Source organism: Penicillium canescens (assembly GCF_028828765.1).
Source record: "Penicillium canescens strain IBT 15451 chromosome Unknown utg000005l_segment0_segment0, whole genome shotgun sequence".
Taxonomy (NCBI): domain Eukaryota; kingdom Fungi; phylum Ascomycota; class Eurotiomycetes; order Eurotiales; family Aspergillaceae; genus Penicillium; species Penicillium canescens.
Window position 1 is genome coordinate 1843438 of NW_026703967.1, and position 21491 is coordinate 1864928.

At 49.9% G+C, this 21491-nt stretch overlaps 7 protein-coding genes across 7 annotated transcripts; 3 read left to right on the plus strand and 4 right to left on the minus strand.

The window, feature by feature from the left end:
* Positions 1 to 270: 270 nt before the first annotated feature.
* Positions 271 to 4144, plus strand: N7446_008286 (GAF domain-containing hybrid sensor histidine kinase/response regulator; the record flags this gene model as incomplete). Its single annotated transcript, XM_058517031.1, has 4 exons — positions 271 to 617; positions 680 to 818; positions 884 to 3842; positions 3903 to 4144. 4 exons carry the CDS (start codon positions 271 to 273, stop codon positions 4142 to 4144), a joined length of 3687 nt encoding a protein of 1228 aa, XP_058370677.1.
* Positions 4145 to 4645: 501 nt separating this feature from the next.
* N7446_008287 (Zn(II)2Cys6 transcription factor domain-containing protein) lies at positions 4646 to 5534 on the plus strand (the record flags this gene model as incomplete). Its single annotated transcript, XM_058517032.1, has 2 exons — positions 4646 to 4845; positions 4922 to 5534. 2 exons carry the CDS (start codon positions 4646 to 4648, stop codon positions 5532 to 5534), a joined length of 813 nt encoding a protein of 270 aa, XP_058370678.1.
* Positions 5535 to 5823: 289 nt separating this feature from the next.
* N7446_008288 (uncharacterized protein) lies at positions 5824 to 9982 on the minus strand (the record flags this gene model as incomplete). The annotated part of the gene is made up of 3 exons (XM_058517033.1): positions 5824 to 8471; positions 8526 to 8883; positions 8942 to 9982. The coding sequence occupies 3 exons, from the start codon at positions 9980 to 9982 to the stop codon at positions 5824 to 5826; spliced, it is 4047 nt and encodes a 1348-aa protein (XP_058370679.1).
* Positions 9983 to 10323: 341 nt separating this feature from the next.
* On the plus strand, positions 10324 to 11162 carry N7446_008289 (uncharacterized protein; the record flags this gene model as incomplete). Its single annotated transcript, XM_058517034.1, has 2 exons — positions 10324 to 10500; positions 10560 to 11162. 2 exons carry the CDS (start codon positions 10324 to 10326, stop codon positions 11160 to 11162), a joined length of 780 nt encoding a protein of 259 aa, XP_058370680.1.
* A 705-nt stretch (positions 11163 to 11867) lies between these two features.
* On the minus strand, positions 11868 to 13280 carry N7446_008290 (SEC14 family lipid-binding protein). Its single transcript, XM_058517035.1, has 3 exons — positions 12994 to 13280; positions 12736 to 12859; positions 11868 to 12662 (listed from the first exon to the last, which is right to left on the minus strand). The coding sequence occupies exons 1-3, from the start codon at positions 13227 to 13229 to the stop codon at positions 12033 to 12035; spliced, it is 990 nt and encodes a 329-aa protein (XP_058370681.1). The 5' UTR covers positions 13230 to 13280; the 3' UTR covers positions 11868 to 12032.
* A 1178-nt stretch (positions 13281 to 14458) lies between these two features.
* Positions 14459 to 16974, minus strand: N7446_008291 (Ras GTPase activating protein IRA2; the record flags this gene model as incomplete). Its single annotated transcript, XM_058517036.1, has 4 exons — positions 14459 to 14619; positions 14676 to 16521; positions 16577 to 16710; positions 16761 to 16974. The coding sequence occupies 4 exons, from the start codon at positions 16972 to 16974 to the stop codon at positions 14459 to 14461; spliced, it is 2355 nt and encodes a 784-aa protein (XP_058370682.1).
* Positions 16975 to 19190: 2216 nt separating this feature from the next.
* On the minus strand, positions 19191 to 21452 carry N7446_008292 (exosome nuclease subunit RRP6; the record flags this gene model as incomplete). The annotated part of the gene is made up of 1 exon (XM_058517037.1): positions 19191 to 21452. One exon carries the CDS (start codon positions 21450 to 21452, stop codon positions 19191 to 19193), a length of 2262 nt encoding a protein of 753 aa, XP_058370683.1.
* Positions 21453 to 21491: the final 39 nt, after the last annotated feature.

A 21491-nucleotide genomic window follows, 5' to 3' on the forward strand; every position in this document is an offset into this window, starting at 1 on the left:
CCCTTTCCGATGCTTTGTCACACTGTGTCTGTTTAATCTGCCAAGCCGGGGTTTATTATGTTACTTAGGTTATCAGCCGTTCCATAGTGAAGTGGAATTTGCTCCCGGATCTTTTTCAGTCCTCCTTTTATACCAATGCTTTCCTACGCTGTCACACATTTGCCCTAATTACTCCCCCACTATACCTTTTTTGACACAGTCAAATACAGTGGCTTCCACAAAACATAAATGGCCTTATTTTCTTTCCTCAAAAGAAGCTAGGCAAACACCATGGAGCCATTACCCAAGGACGATGACCACAATGCGGGTCGTCGGGCCCGCGAGGTATATCGTTATTTTCGACCGGAGCGATTGGCCCCAATAGATGAGAATCAGTCATTCACCAGTGACGAGGCAGTCCTGCTGGATCCGTCAGCTCGGCAGGGTTCCTCTACATCAAGTCGCCCGGCATCCACCTCGCAATCTCTATCCAGCTCACGATCTGGCTCACAAGCATCATGGGGTGCATCTTTAGCCCCAATACCAAATTCCTTAGTCTTAGGTGACTCCAACGAGACACTGCATTTATTTGCGCAATTAGCCGCTTTACGCTTGAACGTGGACCGCGTCTTTATCAGGTAAGTCAGTAATAGTCGGGCGAGTGGCTCCAGCATGCTCACTGAGTTCGTCCTACCATTAGTGTGTCAGATCGTCATTCTCAGTTTATTATCGCCCAAGCTGCTCAAAAGACCAAAGACAACAATAAATATGATCGCCTAGGCGATGGGGTCTATACGGGCAGTTCCACGCTCGATGTTAGTTCGTGGACACCATGTCAGGTAGGTAGCTTTTCTCCCAGCAACTCCAGTCCATTGAACTAACTATAGTGTTACGCTACTAATAGGATACTCTTGCCCTTCCTCAATCCAAACGAGAACAGGGTGAGTATAGCTTTGTCATTTCCAACGATATGAGGGAAGATGAACGTTATAAAAACCTCTCTTTCGTGCAAAAGAAGCCAAATTTTCGATTCTATGCAGGCACGCCTCTCACAACAGACAGCAATATCAATGTTGGCTGTTTCTTTGTGCTCGATACAAAGCCTCATGCCGAATTCACCCAGTCAGAGAAAGAGACCATGGGCACCATGGGAATGCTCATCATGGACTTCCTCAGGGTGAGCCGGCAAGCCTCAGAGGGTCGGCGTGCAGCCAGGCTATCTCGAGGTCTGAGCTGCTTCGTCGAGGGCAGATCGAGGTTCGCAGATTCCTCCGAAGATCCAATTACGCATAACCCAAACCCGCAACGAAACTCGCGTCCATCTTCGAAAACAAGATCAAGTCGTCTCTCCATTTCTAATAATCAATATTCCCCCCGAAGATCTCGTTCTCGGGCCAGCGATGCTCGTTCGGTCAGTCCATTGTCAGATATCAATACCGATCATTCTAGAGCCTCTAGTGTTGGCTCGCATCTTCCTGGTTTGCAATCTGGCAATATGCAGAATAAAGATGATGGATATCAAGGAACCGCGTGGACTTTCCAGCGAGCAGCAAATCTGATCCGAGAAAGTTTAGAGCTAGAAGGCCATGGCGGTGTGGTCTTCGTCGAAGGTGGAAACGATACCACGTTCGATTTCGATACAAGAAGTGAACTCTCAGACTCTCTGGACAACAAAAAATTCGCCACTGTTTTGGGTATCTCTGCTGGCGACGCCCCATTGGGTCCGGAAACAGGCTCTGTTACACAATTCCCAGTTTCAGGGATAGACGATGGTTTCCTTCATGGCTTGCTCTGTCGTTATGGGCAGGGAAAGATCTGGTCATTCCATCGGGATGGCCTATTCTCCAGTTCTGACAGTGACGAATATACCGATTCCTCGCGCAAAAGCTGTGCTGGGGAACGACCTCGATGCACGCGGTCGAAACGTGCGAAGAAGTGGAAAACCATCGAGAACAACATGCTCAATCAATATTTCCCAGGAGCCACTCAGGTTATGTTCGTTCCTTTGTGGAATACTACCAATTCCCAATGGTTTGGTGGTTGCTTCTGCTGGAACAATGTTGAGAATGTTGTTTTCGATCAACAGGTGGAACTAAGCTCTTTGCTTGGATTTGGATCTTCTATTATGGCCGAATGCAACCGGATCGAGGCTCAAATCTCAGACCGCCAAAAGGCAGACTTCCTTGGAAGTGTGTCGCATGAACTACGCAGCCCTCTCCATGGAATTCTCGCAGCAGCAGAATTACTACAAGGCACGAAGTTTGATGACTTCCAAGGCTCTCTTCTGGGAACTATCAATGCATGTGGTCGAACGCTGCTTGATACGGTGAACCAAGTCTTGGATTATACCAAGCTTGTGTCCCTGGAAAAGGATCTTCGCCACTTGAAAAGAAACAGGGCTTCTAGTGTGGATCTTATGAGCATGCAACGCCCTGCCTCACAACTAGATGCATATATGCCTACTGATCTCTCCCTTCTCGCCGAGGAAGTTGTCGAAGGTGTTTGTCTGGGCCATTCATACAACCAACGACCAGCATCCTCTTCTGCCCCAGTTGGCACGCCTCCATGCAACGAAGGCAGCCTACAGAGCTTTGATTTCCCTCAACTGCACGTGGATGTGGATATGGACATTGCTCAAAATGATTGGGTTTATTATACACCTCCTGGTGCTCTCCGTCGCATCATTATGAACATCTTCAGCAATGCAGTCAAATATACCGATTCAGGACGCGTTTCGCTTCGTTTGGAGGCGCAGGAAGCCCCCGAGAATTGGTCTCAAAAGCATGGCACTAAAGAAGATATGATTACTCTGACAGTCTCTGACACTGGCAGGGGAATATCAGAAGAGTTCCTACGAAGCAGACTATTCATCCCTTTTGCTCAGGAGAACAGTCTGGCTGTTGGAACCGGGCTGGGCCTCTCGATTGTCCACGGGCTGCTCAAATCTCTAGGTGGAAATATTAATATCGACAGTCGCCCAGGCGAAGGAACAACCGTCAAGGTGACTCTCCCACTAGCACGCCGAGAACACAACTCCGGTGTCGCCTCCAGTGCTCCGCCATCACCTCCGCTGGAAGTGGACACCGAATCCCTGTCATCCGAAGTGCGCCTCTTACGAGACGCCCATGCTGGCCGAACCATTGCCATCATGGGCGTGGAGCCTGAGGACGCTTTCACTCATCCGCAATGGGGAGCATTCTCTCGTTACTTGACTGACTGGTATGGCCTCAAGCTGGTCTCGTCTTCATCCAAAGCGCCCATTGATGTCATATTGGCCAGTGAACTTCCACTGAAAAAGGACATCAGTTGGGATTCAGGCTCGAATCAAGCCGTGCTTGTGCTGAGTCGCAAGTTTGTCGACCACAATACTGCCCAACCTGAATGGTCTTCCTCAAACGCTCTGACCGTTGTCAGTCGTCCGTATGGTCCACACAAGCTCTCACGATTCATTCACAAATGTTTCGACCAAGCCTTCTCATTACCCGCTGCCGGGTCAGTAGTCTTGCCTGAACGAGACCGAATTTTCCCACCCACGCCGCCAGCAGACGCTTCTTCAGATCAACCAATTCCTCATGTCGATGATACACAAAGGTCAACCACAGACCACGTCCCTCCCACCCCTCAACGCTCACATGCTACTCTTCCGCCCTCCTCTACACTCGAAAACACCGAGAATGCCGAACCTACAACAGGACCTCGAAAGCCTCGAATCTTGGTAGTTGAAGATAACAAAACCAACCTAAACCTAATGCTCGCCTTCCTAAAAAAGCGAAAGCTGGACACTCTCCACTCAGCCGAGAATGGACAGCTAGCAGTGGATGCAGTGGAACAACTGCAACCGGGCTATGATATTATATTCATGGGTACGCTATGCACCTATCCCCTTCGTAAATGTCAAACGTGCATACTAACCAAGAAATCAGATATCTCCATGCCCGTCATGAACGGGTTCGACGCCACTCGATCCATCCGAGCCCTCGAAAAACTCCGCGGCCAGGACTCCAACCCGTCCGTCATCATTGCACTGACTGGACTTAGCGGTTCAAATCATGAATTCGAGGCTCTAAACTCGGGCATGGACTTGTTCCTGACCAAACCGGTTACTTTCAAGAAAATTTCCAAGATCCTGGATAAATGGTCTGAGAGAGACCTGCGACAAGAGTGAATACCAATGTGCATTCAGCACATCATGTTTGGGGAAATTTTTCTTCGGTTATATAGCATATTGGCGATTGGCACAGAGCTTTCCCGTTTCATCTTTCTATATTATCTGGCTCGCTCAATATAGCGGAGTCGTGGGAAGGCATTTGGCATCTTTCCACATACGATGAAGCACGAGCGATACCCATTTGGCTTTTGATTTTGATCTCAGTTTGATCTTGTTATACGAAGTATACGACTTAACCGCATTTCAATCATTCCCCACAAAGCCAGAATCCCTTTTAACAAAGTTGCCCCCCAAACTTAAGAAAATGTGCCGATATCCGGATAGTCCCGCATTTTTTATAACATTAACTGTTATGTAGTGTTCTAGACTGGACCCTGAGGATTAACTTAAAATTCAATGTAGTTTAATGATCTTCCTTTCCCCCGGGTTTCGGATTTCGTTTCTCCCCTTTAAATATCGAAATACAACACATTTCCTCCCCTACCAACTCCACCCATAATGGATTTCTCAGCCCTTCACCAACTACAAACTCCAGGCATAATAAAAGCAAGCAAAAGACAAGGCCGCCGACCAGGAAAATCAGCCTGTGCTGCCTGCCACGCACGCAAGAAACGATGCGACATCAGTCCGCCCTATTACCAGTGTACGCACTGTCGCAAAGAGGGTCAAATTTGCATATCGAGAGATCCAATTGAAAGGTACCAGTCAATTCTGTGTTATTTCTTTGTTTGAGAGAGGGAAAGGCGTAACTAACAATTAACCTCGGCATCTTAGACGTACTCGCCATCGGATACCCACTCGCAACCGCAACCACAACCTCACCGCCAATAGTGATAATGATAATGATAACGATGCTGTTTCCGACGATGATTACAATGGGAATATTTTACCATTCCCTAAAGGAATCGACCATGAAATTCCACGCTGGAGTGCGGCGTTTTCGATGTTCTCGGAGGTGCGCCGATTATTGGCTCCCCCTTCGCCCGAAAGTGAAGAGGATTGTGCAGAGGAAGAGAGTGGCGATTTGCAGGATTCCGCTGTAGCGGATGAAAGGGTTGGAGAAGATGAGAGAGATTATAGTGGTATTGAGAGGAACCAAAACGCTTCACTTGAGCTAGGGTCTGGGGATAGCTCTCGACGGGATATTTCCGATGATACTTCTGCAGATGAGGTATGTATTAAGGGTAACAGTATACCGACATCTCAGTCTGCGTCGCAATCTCCGTCGTCGGAGGGGAGAACAGATTCCGGGTCGGTATTGGCAGCTTGCAGGACTGGCATCGTGCATGAGAATCTTTCTTCGATGGGAGAAGTGAGGGTCCGGGGTGGACATGATTTAGACGAGCGTGTTTTTATGGATGATCTTGATGCGTTACTTAGATTTTGATGGGATTCATATAGGCGTTGAAATATTGTTTTATATCATGATAGATAAAATTGGAGAAGAGACAGCTGTCTATATATCACAGGCCCATGATTCTATGTTTCTAAATAATATACAAGAGATGTGTAGAATACAAGGTGGTGGCATAAAGGTAGACAAACAATGGTCAAAACAAGTCCGCCAGATGGTATATGCAGGCAACACGCTAGGGTCGAACAAAGAGGGATATTGGATGATGCACAGATGCAAGGAAGATGGGGTAGTTGAGGCGTTAAGGAGCTTGGTCTCTTTCTCAGTCTCTTTCGGATTTGAGACCGACGGGGATCTGGATGGCATTTTGCATCGTCCACGCCAAGGGCCGGGGTATACCACGCCACTCATAATCTAAGATGGCTGCTGCGTCCAACATAAGTGGCAGAGGATTCTTGGGGTAATAGGAGTTGGCACCAAGCTCCATGTCTCGGTCAACGAGGGCTTTGGCAAGGCGGAGCTGGCGATCTCGTTCTTCGCCCACGGGTTTCCATTTAGAAAGGTAGGCAAGAGGGTTCTGGTGGAATTCGGAGGGGATGTCGCTGAGGATGGAGTCCTTGACCGGGTAACTTTCATGGTGTAGATCGAGACCGACAATGACTTTGCCGGCATCAGTGCTCCAGATTTGGACGGTCTCGGGCCCCTTTTGGAAAGGCACACTGCGACACAGGGATGTCAGGACACATTGGTGCATTTTGTATGTCACGCGCTTCCACATGCACGCATACCGCCAAAGAACGCGGCAGATGTTGAAGTGGCGGTTCTTGAAAGCAGACAAGAACAAAGCCTCCAATGCTTGCGACGAAGGTCGGAACCCTGGCAATTCAAGAAATCGGAAGAAATATTGTACAGCGCCAAAGGTGTCGCGGCGGCGCGCTTTCAACATGTTGACAAGGGTATACTCGGGCATGAACACGTTCTGTTCGATGCAAAGTTGTATAAGCCGACTCAAAGAATCCCAGTCTTTCAACCGAGCCACCACCTCGAACATCTGACCGAGCGTGGAATGACTGAACCAATTGGCCCCGTAGGTATGAATCATAAGATCAAGGAAAGATTCAATGTCTTTCCCGCTGTCCAGATGAGTCACAAGTGAATCCTGGATCGTATGCTGTAATGCGCTCCGAATAGTTGCAGTACTGGACATGTAACCACGATGAACCATATGCTGAATGAGGTCGGCTTTTTCCGTGGGGGTCACAAGAGCACTGAGCAAGGCAAGCCATGTATCTGGATTCGGACAGACATGAGCGCGAGGCATAGCCCGTGCAAATTGACGAAACATTGCCACATCTTGAGACCGCGCAGCGTATTTCAACAAAATATTAAACGTATCAATTGTGGCCACATGCTCTGCATGCGAACACAAGTCTCGAGCATAGCCAGGAAGTTCATGGTCACATAGATAAACCAACGCGCCATTCAAAGCCGCGGTGGAGATATGCTTGTAATTTTCCTCCAACTGGAATAGAGTCATAAGACGTTGAGCAATCTGTTTGGGCGGGATAGCGTGTTGTGCTGTGGGCTTTAAAGGCCTGCCCTTTGGATCTAATTGTGGCCCACCTGAAAGGGTAAGCTCTTCAACCTGCTCGACAAACTCTTTCACCGAAGTCAGGCCCGGATGAGACATTAAAATCTCGTCAAGATGCCTGCGGTTCACTGGCTGCTTTTCAAAACACCATATCCCGCGGATTTTCGGCACAGGGACGTTTGAACGCTCCATAGCACTTTGCGAGATACACATGGGGGCCAATGGTTTTTGAATATCAACGAGAGGATCACCACTCGTTTGAAGGCTCTGTGCACGGGCAATACGAGCCTGTACAAGCTCCAAAACATGCTCTGTTCCAGACAGAATCACTCGACGGTACAGTCCCTTGTTCTCTTTCACAGACAGACAATGTACTCGGCATCCATTGTGGACTGAAAGATACCAAACATTCTCCTGCAATGTCCACCGAGTCACGCCGCAGAATATACCAAGGGTATCCTCTGCAACGAGTATTTCCTTCTGCCTTGTTCGACGCTTGGTTTTCTTCCGGGTATCTTGCTGCACTTTCTCCAACACGTCTTTTGTGTCAAACCAAGCTTTGTCCACATAATGCTTTTCATTTTTCCGGTACTTCTCCCTCTGGAATTCACGATATCGTAGCTTCTGGCTGTCCTGGGCTGACAAGTTTCGTGCAAGGCTTTGCTTCTTTGTGAGGGGCGAAGGTGGATCACCCGGGGATCTGTTATGCTGACGACTCTTCTGTATATTCTTCAACCTTGCCAATCTTCGGGGGGAGAGTAGGTTTTTCGAAGCGCCATTCTTGATCCGGGTAAAGGAACCGGACTGTTTCGGGTCGGAGGTCTCCCCAATGCTTCCATTGGAGCTATCGGAGCCAACCCCATTCCCTTTGCTGGACGGAGAACTATGTTCTGCCACCACGAAATGTGTTTCGTGACTCGAATCACCGACGGAGCGGGTAGCGGTATCAGAGGAAATCCATTGACGCGAGTATCGGGGAAGCGAAGGAGAAGGGCGAGCCGCTGGGCGAAAGGGAGCATGAAAATGCTGACATGTTCTCGTGGCAGGTTCTATCGATTTCAAAGAAGAGATTGGTCGTCGATGCCGTAAAGTAGGTGCAGCCCAGCGGGGGTAGAGGAAGAGGAGAGGTTCATCGGGCCCAGTCGTGACGGTGTCCAAGAAGGTGGACACTCGCCTCCTTAGACATGGACGGCCACGAGAGAGCATAGAGGTCGATGCTCCAACAGTCCAGAAGTCATGAATGAGAAAGGAGGATGGGCGCGTGATGAGGTGTTTGCGACGGAGGACCTTTTTGCCCCGAAAATTATCGGCGCCGATGCGGCAGGCGGTGACCCGAACTACACCAATAGTCTCGATGGCACCGTCAAGGAATTGCATATCTAGATGATCTATTCAGGCTATAGAAAGTAATCTTGTACATTAATAGATATGACCTTCTCGGTCAATCTCAGCAGCTTTGGGAATGCCCCTGAAAATCCGCCTCACCGAGTGTGACCGCTCCTCCAGCACCGGCCGCTTGGCCATTAATGTATCCTGCTTGGCCACCGGAGTCAAGTTTAGCAATTCCGTCTCCGATTCCCCGTGGGTGTCCTTAAAAACATCCGGCCCAGTGATATGGCGTTTGCAAGCCTCCGCTGCACGGGTAAGATTATCTTTCTTGCGTTGAACTGCATCGGCATCTTTGTCGGTATCTGTAAGAGTTCTGGATAAGTCGCGAACTACACCAGAAAGGTACGTTACGAATTGCCAGCGCGATGTCTGGAAAAGGAATGTGGGCATGATGTCGGGTACCTAATGTTCAGAATTAGCCAGGCAATATCAAAAGTAGTACAAAGCAGTTTCAACTCACCCTGTCGGCCAAGTAATAGAGTTCGTCCCCTCCATTGTTCACGAATTTCTTGAGGGCATCAATTTTCTCCCGATCAATAGATGCTAGCTTCAAAGCCTGCATCAAGCTAGGAATATCCCCAATCTCCTCGATCTGCGGCTCCTCATCAACCGTCATACTGGCACGACTCAAGAATCCAGATTCTACCCGGGACAACCCCGCAACGCTCTGCTCCCGGCTTCGAACCTTGGAAGAGTGGATAGTAAAATAGTCCTCGGTAAACATATGTGACTTTTCAAACTCAGATCGGCCACGGTGCCGCCTCTCTGGAACCTTGATACGCAGCCTCACCCACCGCCTCCTCCGAACAAAAGAATGGAACCACGGCTGCGTGCCATGCCAGGAGGAGGAGGCGAATGAGAAAGAATACTGCCAGCCCTGCTCATCGACATCACCCGACATATCCACATACCACGACTTCCACGCCCACTCCCAACTCGGATCGGGCAGTTGGGCGTTGGTGATGTTAACAGCGCTAGCTCTCTTATCCTGCGTGATCCAGGGACTGGGATCGAAATTCAACAGCGAGCTGTGTGAGTAGCGCGGAACTCCAAAAAAGAACCAGCCCCGCTGGTTTTCGTAGAGGATGTCCAATTCTGAGCCTCGTTTGTTCGTCTGGGCTCCAGGATCAATGTTCTCAGTCGCATTTCCATCCCCGGTATGGCTTGATATGTGTGGGGGTGCGAAATCGGCCGCATCAACATCTCGACCCCCGCTAGCTTCTCCCACGGAGCTTGCTGAGATTGATCCTCCTGGGGCTTGGGACGGTTCTCGACTGAGCGATTCCGAGGTGTCGGGTGCAATTCCTAGTCTATCGGGTTGCCATTTTGCGTATTTTCGCTTCGTGAGTTGGCTCTGGACTGATGCACGGCTTAGATGCTTCGTTAGGCTTGTTTGCCGATCTAGGGCTGATGCCTGTCGTGGTGGTCCCTCGCTGGGCTGTTGCTGAACGGGGACGGTATTATCGACCAAGGAAATGGAAGTCGAGTTCTCCATAGTCATAGTACGGGTAGTATAGGTATGTAATAGAGTATGAAAGTGGTGCTGGCCTCGATCTCGATCTCAAGGCTTCATTGGTCGAATATCACCGAGAGCAGTGCAGGAAGGTCGAGCACATTATCTTAAGAGGAAGTCCGAGAAAAAAATAAACGATAGAACAGCAGAGAGATGTAGGGTATATTGCAATAAAAGAAAATAAGAGAAGTTAAGAAAATCAAGGAAAGTGAGGCGTACAAAGAAAAAGCACAATGCGACAACGATGACATCGTTTGCGGGGATCCCGCCAAGCCCTCTCTCACCACTCCAAAAAAATAACATTGCAACATCAACAATCCCAAGTCACCATGGCAGCACCACACCACCGCAAAATTGAGCTCCAGTCTCCAGCAGACTTCACCTATCTGTATGCCAATACAATCGCGCTCGCGCGCCGCAAATTGGACCTAAACCTGCCCCCTTCCGCAATCGACAATGAAACACCGGATCCGATGCGCGAACGCGTCAGGGAACTAGTCGACGACGTGGGTTTTCCCCCTTCGATTCTATAGAAATATTGATCTCTCTGACAATCCAAATACAGTATATCAACAAAACATTCGAAACAGCCTCCTCCTCAATCAGCATCAACGGAATCGACTCAACATCAGAACAATTCCCCTTCCCAGCAGCCCTAACCACCCCAACCGAAACAGTCGAGTATGAAGCCTACGACACGGAGCTGGCGTCGCGCGTCACGGCCCTCTACGCACAACTTGAATCGCTCACGACGGGCATCGCGCAACAGAGACGGGACGCTCCTCGACGCGCGGCGAAGGAGTATGCGGCACAATTGAAGCAGTTGATTAAGGAGGAGGTTGAGGAGGAATATGATGGTGGAGATAAGAATGGCTCTGGAACGACATCCGTTCCGGAGGATGGTATGGATGTTGACTCTGCGCCAAAAGAGGGGGATGTGGCGTCTCGGTTGAAGTTGGAGACTGCGCTTGGGACGGCGGAGGAACAGGAACGGTGGTCTAGTGGGGATATTGCAGCGGTGTATGAGGATGCTCTGCGGACGATTTTGCGGTTGCAGGGTGAGGGAGGGGTTGGTGCTGAGGCCGGTGCGGAGGGTCATGCTTTGGCTACGACGGTAGGGAAGGCTGAGAGGGCTGGGCGTGCTGCTGAAGTGGTGGAGAATATGTAAGGGCTTTAAGGATCTTGCTGGCGCTTATATTTTCTGTTAATTGGGTTCTTTTTGTGATGGGGGCGTTTGGGGCTTCAGGGTTTACTCAGGACTTATGATACCATGTCTTTTCTATTGTCGATTGGCTCGAGGGAGCTAGAAATTCTTCTTTTTTTCTTTAAAAAAAATATGCTTGTGGTTACGGCATCTTTGGGCCTATATGGATAATAAGGACTGTCTTTCCATCTGCATGGAATACCGATAAAATACAGCCACCTTAGAGATACATAGATCAAGACCATAAAGCCTATCTTGTAGCTATCTGTGTAGACGATTCTACAACTGACAGTAGACCACTCCAGGATTGGAGGAATTTGGCATACAATATCAACATCATCGATATGAAGCCACGATTTAATATATGCTCATCGATGTATACTCCACAGAACAAAGACACCAGCAAATCACCGACACACCAACTCACTTTTAGATTTCACCACGTCCTGTTCCTTCTATACAGAGAGCAGCGCAGCAGGGCACGCTGCCAATCCTGAACAGGCAAAAAAAAAAAAAACAAAGCAAAAAAGCAAAAGCAAGCTCTCCATGATATCTAAATCTGAACAAAAACAACAAATTGCAAAAAAGCGAATGTAGGGTAAGGAGTCCACAGCTGTATCTGTGGATGGGTCGATGGGGATGTGTTGAAGCAATCAGAAGGAAGATGTTCCGGTCTGCCAGGGAGGTATGCAGAGGTCGGATAAGGTCGTATTCGGACGGCCGGAGGATCTAGGGTTGACCGAAATCTCCCTATATCCTTATTCTTCCGGGGGAGATAGGCGAGAGGATAGTAGGCAGTCAGGCAGAGAAAATAGAGAAAAGGCCTTTACAGACTTAGGCGGTTGTCTCAGCAGCAGCAGCCTCCTCCTTCTTCTCCTCAGTAGGAGCAGCAGCCTCAACAGGGGCAGCAGCCTCAGCCTCCTTGGGCTGAGCCCACTTGGGAGTGCGAACCCACTCATCCTCCTTCCAAGGACCAAAGTCAGAAAGCTCACAGCCACCCTCACACTTGCAAGAGCCGCCAAACTCAACGGGCAAGTTCTCAGCGGGGACCTGTTCCAAAAGCTCCTTCTGGTATCCGCTACCAAGGACGTGGATCTTGCTAACGGTGACGGGGTCAAGGAAGCCCTTGACGGCGCTGAACACGCTGCTGAAACCCCAGGGGGCGTTGATCAGGTACAGCTTACCGAGACGCTCGGGGTAGTGGTTCTGGGAGATGTCGGAGGCCTGCTTGACGTATCCGTAGACGGAGGGCACGCTGGTGATTCCAACGCCCTTCAGGTCCATGATTGTGCAGCAGGTTTCGAGGAGCTTGCCGGCCTTGCGGGAGCAGGCGGGGAGACGGGGGTCGCTGAGCTTCTCATACTCTGTCACGAGGTTCTTGAGCATGCGGTCGGCAGTTGTGATCTGGTACATCTTGTTCAGGTCGATCTTGCCCAGCTTCTCGATGTACACGGGGCGTCCATCCTGTTCTCAGTGTTAATATCCATCTGTTACCCCGAGGGTGGGGTATCAGTCAGGAGGAAAAAATGCAACCCACCTTATCAGTCTTGTGGTAGTACTGGGGGTAGTATTCGAAGACCTTCTCCTTCTCGGGGTATTCGAAGGTACGAGCGAGGTCATCAGTGCCGAACTCCTTGCGCCACGTCTCACTGTTCGTGAACCTATGATGCAAACCAGATTAGCCACCGCCAACATGGGTAAAAAACCAAGCCCAAAGGCAGAAACAGCAGCAGAAAGATTTCCAAGCCGTCAGGAAGCAACAAAAAAACTTCCCCGCAAGAATTGGACTACGTACATGTTCTTAGCAGCCTCGACATCGAACTTGCGGGCACGGAGGAAACGCAGCAGAGTCAACGTATCCAGGCGCTCAGTGTAGCCGAGCTTTTCCAGCTCAGCGCGGAGCTGGTGCACCTTAGCATCCTGTTCCGGGGTGGTGTGGCCTGGGTGGCCAGACTGCGATTCCGGCGCAGTGGTGGGGAAGTCGTACTGGTCGTACTTGGAGTCGGTGGACAACGAGTTCTCGGTAGCCATTGTGAATATGGGGTGTTGGTTGGAGAGGGGAGAGAGGGAGGTTTGAGGAAGGGCGGGAGGCGGAGGGGGTCTGGCGTAAGTGGCCACTTCGAGGTACAAAAAGTCTCTGGGGGATCGTCGAAAGTTATTCCCTGCCTTTTGATAAACAAACAATAATACGGAGTATTCCTTGGCTGTATTACTGTTTTAGATATGTTACAGAGGCCTATAAGTGAACCGTCATTTCTTTCATTGTTCTGTTCCTTGATTACTTACTTGACTCGAGGTTGATCCGCAAACAATCTACTTGGGCTCCCATCGACGACTACATTCTAATCTCGGCATAAATATGCAAACTTATATCATAACAGATAAACAGCAATAGTCTCTCGCAACCAAATACCTTTCCTGAAGCAGGGAAAAGGGGCAAGCAGACGAGGGGCAAACGTGGCGGTGTCGGTGACAAAACCCACTCTGCAAGACAGTGGACACCAGCACTGACATAAAACGCGTGTACATGCTCCCTTTGCAAATGAAAGCGAATACGATGGCACTATATAAAGTCAAGTACAAACCCCGAAATGAATTGTAATCTGTCTAGACTCTGTACAGAAAGAGGTAAACCGCCATCCTTAACATACGGGTATTCAATCCAAAACACACATCGCAACAGCAATCATTATTATACACAGCGCATGCAGACCACATAAGCCTGAGCGGTGATGAAAACAGAACAGAACAGAACAACATGCCGGAGATGGGATTGATTATAGGGCCCAGAGCCCCGAAGCCAGAGAAAAACAAAACAGAAAAAGCAAAAGACAACTATCCGCTGGGTATAGACATTGAACCGATGAGGCAAGACAAAAGAAATAGAATGGAATGAAAAGGGGGACATGAGAAAATAAACAGAAAGCACAGGATCATCGGCAGCCCCCCGTACCAGCGGGTAAGGCTTTGATCATCCTCCGTGGGTATGTTCGTGTACTGACAACATTCACACAGGGCATTTCGCCCGAGCTGCATAGACGGGCAGGTCGGAGTCGTATGGAACAGACGTCCGATTCATCATTGTCGAGGGTATATGGGAGATGTATTGGCGTCCATGATCATCACAAGATTGCAACTCAATAGTCAATCGTCACCGGCACTAGACATCGCGGGTTGGCAGGCAGGAAGCGGGCAACCTCTGCTCGGGCTCATCATTCATGAAAAGGGGACGGCTCTGGGGAGCCTGGGATCAGGCGCCTTTACCATCCCTTCTTGCGAGCAAATCGCTTGTTGAGAAGTGCTAGCACCTTAGTGACGTTGAATTGGACGTATTCCAGATCGAGGTCTTCGAGGTTATCCTTCTGCATCTCAAGGAGATCATCGAGCTTGAGATCAAGCTCTAGCAATCCACGGGCTCGGCCTATACAAATAACTTGTTAGTGATGTTCCCATTGGGGCCGAAGATTATGAACTCACCCTTATAGTGCAGGCTGATAACGAATGTACCGGGCAATGGGCTCTTGAACATAAAGTAGATGTTCGCCCGTCTGTTTTCAGGCACATTGCTGCGACGAATAACCCCCTCCTTCTCCAGCTGCTGATGAGTGAATTTGTATGGTCCAAGCTCCTGGTGTTTCGTAGTCTTGCCACGAGTTTTGCCCTCGGACTGGCTGCGCACGTTATGCAGGTATGATTTATACGTTTCAAGCTGGCCGACCAGGTAGGCATTATGGTCGCGAATGGTGGCGAAAACTTCTTCAAGTTTCCGCGTCTCCTCTAGCACCTTGTCCTTGAGGGAACCGAGATGCACCAGTTCCTGCTCCACTTCATCACGAAGCAGACTGAACTCGTCAGAGCGGTCGATCACGCCCATGTCCTGCAACTGGCTGAGCAGTTCCATGGTGCGAATTCCCTTTCGCACCATCACGGCATCGTTCTTCAAGGTCGCAGCGGCCTCGGCAATGCGATCGAGTCGCAGAGGCCGACGGGCGACTGAAGAGTTCGGAGGCAGGGATCGAAGAATCTGGACGAAAGTCGACTTGGCCTCCATGAAGAACACTTCTTCTTGAGTGATATCGAGGGCAGCGGTCAAATCATCCAGTGCAGTCTCCCATTTGCTGAACAAGGGCACTGTGATGGTCCTGTTCTCCTTGCGAGGGACCTGAGGGGGAGCAGCTCCCAATTCTTGCAGCAGCACAGACAGGTGGGAGTATTGATCCTGGGCAAGCGCTGCGCTGTGCTTCTCCAGAAGACCGTGCATGACATACATCTCGTTGAGAGTGATCTGGAGCTCAAGGTCGCGCTTCGACAGAGCCACGTAGTTGTCCATCTCGAGACTCTCGTAGAAGTCCTGCACTTCACACAGATCAAGTAGGAACTTGTTAACACGCTCCTTGTTCTGCTGAATGAAAGGCTGGAGGCTGGCCATGTAGGGTTCCTTGGCGTAGGAGGGCTTGTTCGCCAGATTCTGGATCATCTTGGCGATCAGAGTCAAGGTTCGACGGGGCTTGTCGGTAGGCGTGGCGTCGATTAGCATGTATGACCGAGGAGTAACGATCGCGGGATTGATAAAGCGCAGGAAGAAGAAACCACCGATGAGGGTACAGATGGTCTGGTCCTGGGCATCAGGGTACTTTCGGCGCGATAGACTGCGAATCTGCTTGCAAATCCATCGAATACCATACGGGGCCTCGTCGACAGACTCAATGATGGTTGAGATAAATCCATTGGCAATGTCGGTCAACATCTTCAGACGAGGAGCAATAATCGCCTGCACCTGAGCGTTATCGGCAGCATCCTCGGCTGTCACAGACCGGGCGAGGTAGTCTGGGAGAGAACCGGTTTCCTCTTCAATCTGCTTGATCATGCTCTCATAGACCTTCAAGGGGTTGATTTCCAAATCCACATCACGCAACTCAATCAGAGCATTGATCTGGTCCGCCAAAACCTGCTTCAAGTAACTCTGACCGGGACCACGGCGTGTGTATGTGGTCATCATGCGAGAAACGGGGGTGTTCTGGCGGAGCAGGGAGGAGTACTCGGGAGTGTTGTCGAACTGGTAGGTGAGAACGGACTGGAACATGGTGAGCAGAAGGTGCTCCTCGCGACTCTCGTACTGATTTCCGTAGATGGTGAACATGACGGTCTGGAGAAGGGAATCGATTTCGGCCATGGAGACTAGTCGGCAGAGGTGGGCGATGTGGCGGGGTTCGGATTGCAAGAGGAAGAGAAGGTTGCCGTACTTCTGAGTTCGCTCGTCGTTCGGGAAGAACCCTTCCTGGGGGTCTGCGGTGTCATCGAGGTGGCTGGCGACTTCGTTTTGCTACAAAGACAAGGGTTAACAAGAGCGTTAGTCGACTTTTAGGGGAAATCCTTACTTCTTCCAAGGCCATTCGATTTTGGATAAGCAATGCTATCCGTGAATCGAGATATCGCACATCCTTCTCCAGCACAAAGTTCTTCTTGGACTGCGAAGAGATCCTAGACTTCAAGTCCCGCAGATGTTTTTGTGCTGCCAGGGGGTTAGTGCGACCATTGGAAACACCGATCGCTGAGACGTACCTCGTGCCAAGTCATCAGAAATCTCCAGGTCCCGGTCCTTGGCGGACATGGACAGGTACAAAGCAGTGACCGACATCCGCTTGGATTGGCGGATCGACCGAGTATCGTGCGACGACATTGTGTTCTGTCGTGCGACGGGCTGAAACGAGGAGGACGAGGAAGATGATGCTCGAGATTGTCTAGACGCTGGTTGAAGCATCGTCGCAACGGACATGGTGGGATTTGACTAGTCGTCAGAGCCGGTTCTTGTTGCAGTGCCAGAGACAGACTGCCAATGCTCGGACGAATGGCAATTGTAGGGGCAATCGAGAAGAGATAGCCCCTGATGATAACGCGGGGGAGAATGAGGGTGAAAGGTTGACTCCAGGGACAAATGACTGCAGAGAGGTAATTAGGAGGAGTTGAAGAGTTTGAAGAAGGGAGGGGGGGGGAGATTACTCTTAGGGCGGTTCTGGGGAAAAAAGAGAGGTGGATTACCGGTGGAGCGCCCTTTTTTTCTGTATACTGCAAGGGGCCTTACCCCTGGCCCAATGCGCCTTTTCGCCACTTTACTACTTTACTACTTTACTACTTTACTTTCCTTTCTCTGATCTCCCATGCACTCCACTGAACTCTACTATTTTGACGTCAATGCAACGGAAACACAGTCTCATGTCTGCAGGGTACCTGCAGCCCTAGTCCACGAGCCGTCCATGTGCTGTTCGAGTCGAGTTTCAGGTTGATTTGAATCTTGGTACAAATGTCCATATTGGACCTGAGAATCATCCTATGTACTTCCGATAAGTTGGCACGGATGGTCTCGGATGTACTTTCACTCTCAGGCTATCCAAGGTATCCAAGATATACCCCTGTCTAAACAAACTTTAGGTCTTTCCTATTTTATCTACGCAAATTATAGCAGTACAGTAACCTTGGAATCAAAAGCTAGAAAAGTCAAGCAAGTCTGCGGGGTGTGAACATACAGTAACTGTTCTACATACGGCCTATGCTCTCAGGGGTATAGTGGAGACTAGTGGGACTGGTAGTTAGTTCCCCTTATCAACTTCCTTACCGGTGTAAAGGCACTTAGTATTAATAGACACTTATTCGGGTCGTAGAACTGTAGCAGCAGTAACATTAACTTAACATTAACATTAACATATCAAAGCCAAATTCCATCCTCCAAAGCAGATCATCCACACGGGCCTCCACCCCGTCCGGTATGAAACGCGCCAAGCTCGCCGTAGATCCCCAACCCCTGATGTACATATAAGAGGACGTACATACTTATAAAACTATACTCTGTACACAAACTTCTAACACTATCCGAGCTTCCGTTGCTGCCGGGTGAATCTTCCCCGTACTGGGATCCCTTTACCGTTAAAGATCTACGGGTGTACGTACTCTGTAAGCTAACGTTAACTCAAATCAGGTGTGTTACATGTAGTAACTTGCCAATGCACTAACTTATACATGTGTACCCCGACTATACTGGATATGCATATCGCCCTGGTCATAGCGGGTGATCGGCTATATTAATGCCTGCTTACGGAAAGGACGGTGCATTGAAGATCCTATTGAAGTGTAAGTTATTTGCTCGAACTTTGATTGCGTGGGGTCCGTTTTCCCTCTTCTTTTCTTTTTTTTTTATAACTTATTTACTTGTTTTTGCTTTTTTTGGTGGGGGATGGTCAATGCAGACGGCTATACTGTATGTCGTAGACAGAAAGTTTTATTCGCTGTTGTAAAAGTACCAGACGAGCTATCTCGAGTTTCTTATGTCTCGCAGGTGTACATGTACATGTACTGTATAGGGGTTGGCATGTGGCTGAAACTTAATGGATCTGCATGTATAACTTAAGGCGAAAAATAGAAAGTGACAGGTAAAGGAGTTCCCTTAGACAGTGTCTCACTGTATCGGTACTAGTCTGCGGCTTTAAACCTGCCACAATTTTAATCTATCTCCATCCAGCGCTGGCCTGAGCTGGTAGGGCACGTTTAACGTGGAACATTATTCGCAACACGAGGCTAATAACATCAAAACATTGAAAATAAAAAAAGGGAACCCGATTGACTTGTCTCAAATAGCATTAGATACATCGGAAATTTGAACATGCAGGTACATGTATATGTCATCAGCTCCAGAAACGCCACTATCAGGCCGCTCTGCATCACGAACGCATGTGGGTTCCAACTCTCAAACTATTAATCACCAGTTCCACTATGGAACACTTGGCAACCCTCAATCTAATCAGATCTACACCATGCAAGGTATACTTCTGCCATAAAAACCCTGATATTCAATACATACAAGTAGAATCCCAGAGCCTCCAACTGACGCACGGGTATCGCTATGCTAAAAATAATAGAAATAGAAGATACAAAAACAAAAGAACTTTGGAACCAGCCAAACCCCAACCATGCTTGTTTGTGTCATGACCCAGGTCCCGCCTATTGACGGAATGTAAGAGATTTGCCAGGCGTCTCGCGCTTGGTCTTCCGGGCACCCGAAGGAGCTTCCAGAGCCTTGGCGTAGGGGTTGAAAGCGCGCTTCTTCGGCTGCATTGCTGTGGAGGAAGATGGCGCGTTGAGGACGGCGTCGGCGGCGTTGTAGTCGAACGCAGCCTCGTTCTCGGTTTGAGCCTTCTTGAATTTCTTCTCCTTCTCTTTGCGGGACTTCTTGGACTTCTTCTCTGCCGAGTCGGGGTTGCTAGTGTCGTCGAGATCGGCCGTGGTGGAAAGGGCTTGCTTGGGGTCGTTGATGGGGGTGACCTTGCGCTTGCGGGGGCCACCGAGGTCCTTGACGGTGAAGTATTTCTTTTCTTCGGCCTCGGGGGCAGGTGTGGGTTTGAGCTTGGGTGCCTCGGCGGGCTTTTTGGGGGCCGTGCCGAGGGATTCCCGAGTCTCAGAAACAGTTGTCGGCATGGGCGGCAATGGAAGAGACAGGCGAAGGGCCTCTGCCGAGGCAGTGAGAGCATATGCAGGAGGAAGAGGGATTTCTTGGGCTTCCAGGACATCGCCCCAGAATTGGGATGTTTCGAATCGCTTTGCAACAGGGAAATCAGTGGGTTGTTGGTCGGTAACCTCCGCAATCTTCACATTGGGTTTCGGGGGTGTCGTATCGCGCCATTCCGGGCCCGTAGCACCGGCAACCTTGGCCTCCTTGATGCGCTCCAGGAGCTCATGTGCGCGGTCCTTCGTGATGGGGGTGACAGGTGACAGGGTGCGGAACAGAGTGCCCATGTCAAGCGGCATGACGGTAGCGAGCTTGAAAAGGACGTGCTTCGGGAATACGCACTGCCATCCCTCGTCCTCGGCGCGCGCCACTTCATCTCGCCATTGGTGGACAGCCTTGAAGACAGCGAATTGCTCCTTAGGGAGATTACCAGCGTTACGCCACAGCAAGTCATACCAACCTCCCGGGCCATGTCCATGCACAGCATCGTAAACTGGACGCTCGTAGCGTTGCAACGCTTCGCCCTTTGACCGCTCGTTGACGTAGTCAATGTGGCTCGCTTCGGCAGTAGAGTTTTCAATCAGGTCGTTGCGTAGGCAGTCGTAGATGTAAAGAAGATAATGTGTGTCAGACCGTGCATAGTCAAACATCTCGGACGGAAGGGGGCGAGTTCGCCAATCAGCAGTCTGGTACCGCTTATCAGCCTCGAAGTTGACAAACTTGTTCAGCAGAAACTTCAAGCTCCGCTTGGGAAAACCGAGTGCAGATGCAGCATGGAAAGTATCAAACATCCCAACCATGTAGAGACCCAAATCACGCTGCAACCAGATAATATCCATGGTAGCACCGTGAAGGACCTTCAAGATCTTGGGGTCTGTAAACACCTCGTTGAGCATCTGCAGCTCTTCTCTCCAGGGTTTCAAGGTATCTACAACCCAATCCTTCTCACGAGTGCTGATCTGCATCAGAGACACAAGACCGTGGTAAGAGTGAACGTCGTGGTGTTCCAAATCAATAGCAATTTCGTTCGCCTTCTTAAGCTCCTCCAACATCTCCTTGACTCCATCCAAGGTATCAACAAATGTAGCCGTCGTACTCTCAAAGGGTAGGTAATCAACCTGAGGAGAAACCTCGTAGACGGGCTTGGGATACTGGGAGGCACGGATTTCAGTGGCGTAGGGGTGGGGATAAGCGGTTGCGCCATCGATCTTCTGTGTCTTCAAGCACTGCTCCAACGGGACAATCGCATTCGGCTTGGACTTAAGCAGAGGCTTAAAAGGCCCCAAGTCGGAGTTATCGGGTTTGCGGTCGAATTCCAATTGCGGCTTGGGTATCTTAGATGGGCCGTAGTCGTAAATAGATGGGAAGTGAGGCGCTTTCTTTACCACCACAGGCGCCTGCTCTTCCTCCGATGGACTCAATTTCTTGATCACACCTGTGAACTCGTCCAGGCAGGCATCCGCCTTTTCCAAAAGAGAGTCGATCACGTCTACCACGCCGCGCCAGTTGTCGTCGACAGAATCCTCATCTTTAAGGGTCGGTGCGGCGATATCGGTACCGGTTGTCGCAGCTTTGAGCACGGCGGTGGTCAGCGCAATGATGCGCTCACTCTGTTCATCTAGCGTCTCGGTAACATCGGCACTGGAGGTGCGGTGGAAGTTCAAGTCTTCGGAAGAGAGCTGTCCAACAGTTCGCGTCACTTGGACCAGGGCGGACGACAGCTTGTCCTGGAACGGTTGAAATTCTGCGGAGTCCATGACTGGCAGAGCTCCAATTCCCTGGATCTTTGCAAATGA